General features: G+C 47.0%; 1 protein-coding gene across 1 annotated transcript in view; it reads left to right on the top strand.

Moving 5' to 3' along the window:
• Nucleotides 1-2,302, top strand: part of DBX1 (developing brain homeobox 1) — a 7,768-nt gene extending 5,466 nt beyond the window's left edge. Inside the window, exons 3-4 of the mRNA XM_009886302.1 lie at nt 1,334-1,536; nt 1,928-2,302. Of these exons, the coding sequence (XP_009884604.1) occupies nt 1,334-1,536; nt 1,928-2,302 (578 nt within the window). The remainder of the gene's footprint in view (nt 1-1,333; nt 1,537-1,927) is intronic.
• The last annotated feature ends 1,147 nt before the right edge of the window (nt 2,303-3,449 follow it).

Genomic DNA, 3,449 nt, shown 5'->3' with positions numbered 1-3,449 from the left:
TCAGCTCCCGCCGCCGCCCGCGCTCCGCGGCCCGCGCAACCCCCGCGCAGGCGGAGGGGGGCAAAGCTGTTCTCCGCCCTCTCTTTCTTCCCCCCACCCATCCCCAAATCTTTCCGCCCCCGCCGGGTTGCTGTGGCGTTTACAGGCGGGTCGAGGGTAGCGCGGGTTTCCCTCCTCTTCCTCCGCGTACTAACCCTCCCCTCCTCCTTCACCGGGGGTCTCCCGCTTCATCGCTTCTCGTTTGGACCGACAGTGGTATTCAAACGACACGGTCCGGGCGAGAAAGTGGGCTATGAGGGTACTATCGCGCTGAAGTGTTATGATGCGGAGAGAACAATTAAAAAAAAAAATCTAATTACAGAAACAAGCTATTAATTTAAAAAGAAAACAGGGAAAGGGAGAGAGGGGAAAAAAAAAATAACCCAAGCTCTTCCATTCATCCTTCGGATAATGGAATTTGCTTCCTTTCTCCAGCATGTGAATAGCCTAACAAAAACAACTTGAGCTTTATAAATAGCTTTTCATGTCCATTTAATGAAAATGATTTGGGGAGAGAGACGATTGTGCCATCAGTATTCTCCCGAGGAGCCTGGCATGCCGTTGTGTTTAGTTTGAAAGTGTAAATCTCTTTTGTTCCAATAATATATGGCGTTAGCTGCTTGTCCTCAGTCTTTTTCTGTTAGTTCATTACTACACAATTACCATTCACGCTTCATTAGCATCTCTGTCTCTCTTGGGGAGGTTCTCCCCCCCCCCCCTTTTTTTTTTTTAAAGCAAAACTCTGCCCTTTTTATCATACCAATGCCATTGGGAACCAGGCAATGTGCTAATTAGCTGTTACTTTTCATGTCTTCGGCTTGAATTCTCCAACTTTGGAGGGGGGAGAGAAGAGATTAATATAAAAAGATGAATACTGATTGATCAAAACTGCATCTGAAGAGGAGCGGTTTTGTTCAGAATCAGAAAAGTCCTCATTTTCATCTCAAGCATAATAAAGCATCTGAAATGATAAAAGCCTCCGAAAAAAATCAAATGCTTCTGAGTGGGAGGGAAAGCTTTTTTATTATACCTCTATCTTAGCTGGTACGCCTCACTTTGCCTTTTCAGGCCGGAGACCTTTGAATCTCCCAACAAAACCGGCCACTATTGATCCATTTTACACGTTTGAATTGATAGATCTAATCCCAGTGATCACAGGCTGAAAGGGGGGTGCTTAGTTAAGCCTAAAGCTCCTTTTCACAGCCCCAGGTTGATGGGTGCCCACCCAAAGGGCAGGGAGGGGGTGATGGGGTCGAGTCTCCCTCTGCTCAAATGCTGTGTGTGTCCCCTGCAGCCACCTCCGCCGTGGTCCCCATCCCTGGCACCTTCTCCTGGCCGCTGGCTGCCCGTGGCAAGCCCCGGCGTGGCATGCTGCGTCGTGCTGTCTTCTCCGATGTGCAGCGCAAGGCGCTGGAGAAGATGTTCCAGAAGCAGAAGTACATCAGCAAACCCGATAGGAAGAAGTTGGCAGCCAAGTTGGGCCTCAAGGACTCGCAGGTGAGAGGGGTGCTGGGTGGGGAGGGCAGAGGGGGTGTGGGAACCTGGGTCCCCAACCCCCATGGGCAGCTTGAGAGAAGGGGAGGAGAAAGGGACAGGAGCAGGGAGAACTGCCCACAACCAGGAGAAAGATCAAAGCAAATTACAAGGCTGTGAGCACCAATGGAGCCAAGAGAGTGGTGCAATTCTCAGCTGGGAGAGTTGCACAGGAAAGCCCATGGCCTTACTGCTTCCCAACGCCCCCCCTAGGGTCCTCAAAAATAGGTGGTTCTATGGTTCCTGTTAGCTTCGGTATGGGCATGATCAGGATTTCAAGGGTGCAACCAAAATGCCTTTCCTGGTCCTTGTTTTCCTGAACCGTTTCATTTCTGGGTGGTTTTCCCCTCCCTAGGTGAAGATCTGGTTCCAGAACAGGAGGATGAAGTGGAGGAACTCCAAAGAAAGAGAGCTCCTCTCTTCTGGTGGCTGCAGAGAACAGACCCTACCCACCAAGTTCAACCCTCACCCAGACCTCAGTGACGTAGGCAAGAAATGTTCAGGAGAGGAGGAGGAGGAGGAAGTTCCACCTGCGTGCCCACCCAGCCCCCGGCATCCCTTAACCTACCACCAGTCCCAAGAACATCTGCACTTGAGGGACAGACTGGACTCCCAGATGTCTCCTTCTCCATCCCATTCTAGCAGCCCCAGCAAACCTTCAGACTTCTCAGACTCAGAGGAAGAGGATGATGAAGGGGAAGAGGAAGAGGAGGAGATAACGGTCTCTTAGATCACCCCGCCTGCCCCTACCATCGCATGGGGACATTGCAAAGATGTAAATAAATCAGAGTGCTATAAATTGAAGAGGTGATGTCCCACCCAAATGTCCACGTGCTTCTCCAGTGCAGGTTCCTTATCACATAGCTGCAAGACTTTCTACTTAGAGGTATTCCTTATTTTTCTGCCCCGTGTGGAGGTTTTCATATTCATAGCACCTGCTAAACTTTTCATAACTCTCTCTGCTTAACAATTTACATTTGCTCAAGTTTCTTAGTTACTTTCTCCTGAAGGCAAGCGACAGGCAGCTCCTTGCTTTCCAAGGAGGAAAGTATAGCCTGTTGAGAGGGCAGCTTCCCCGCCCCCCCCTCCCAGATAAGAAGCAACAAGAAATACAATATAGATGCTGTGGCCGTTTTTGGTACCTTTCAAGCGAGTTTCCAGCTACCATTAAGATTTCAAAACCCTGAAGACTGGTCTGATCTAACACCACCTTCCTTCAAAAGTAAACAACAATATTGAGGGACACAGATCAAACGCTGCCTTCCTCCCTCCTCACCCCAAATACTTGTGCAACAGACCTGTTGAAACTCCTGAAATTACTTCTAAGGTATAATGCAAGTGTGCCTTGTGTAATGGAGACCTTATATATTTATATGTTTTTCATTTTAATTTATGCATCAATATTCTATTGGGAGCACTGTCTAACCCACCTTTTTGCCCACAGGCTTGTGCTTATTTTCCACTTTGCTTCTGCTATCCATGGTGTGGACAGAGGAAAGTGGATACGCCTCTTTGATTTTTGACTGAACTTTGCTGTCTTTGCACAGCTTATATGAACTGTACACTATTTTGTACACTTACTCTGTATGGATGTTTTATACCAAGGTTATTGTGAATGAATATAACGATGGCTCAACAATATTTCTCTCCTTTTTTTAATTAAATGACGGCTAAACTAAAGACAAATGTAGCTGTTTAATTGTGTAACTTATAAAGAAACGCTTTTATTTTGTATTTTACCATGTACAGACTTTAAATATGTATATATAATAAAGTGAATGACTGCCAAATAAAAAAAAGTAGATTTCCACATTTGATCATTCAGTAGTACTTGATTCCTGCCTATAGGATGTTGTAGGTTGTGTCCGGGGCCAAAC

The sequence above is a fragment of the Charadrius vociferus genome, unplaced genomic scaffold, assembly GCF_000708025.1.
Source record: "Charadrius vociferus isolate BGI_N301 unplaced genomic scaffold, ASM70802v2 scaffold115, whole genome shotgun sequence".
Taxonomy (NCBI): Eukaryota; Metazoa; Chordata; class Aves; order Charadriiformes; family Charadriidae; genus Charadrius; species Charadrius vociferus.
This window is presented reverse-complemented; position numbering and strand designations above follow the sequence as displayed.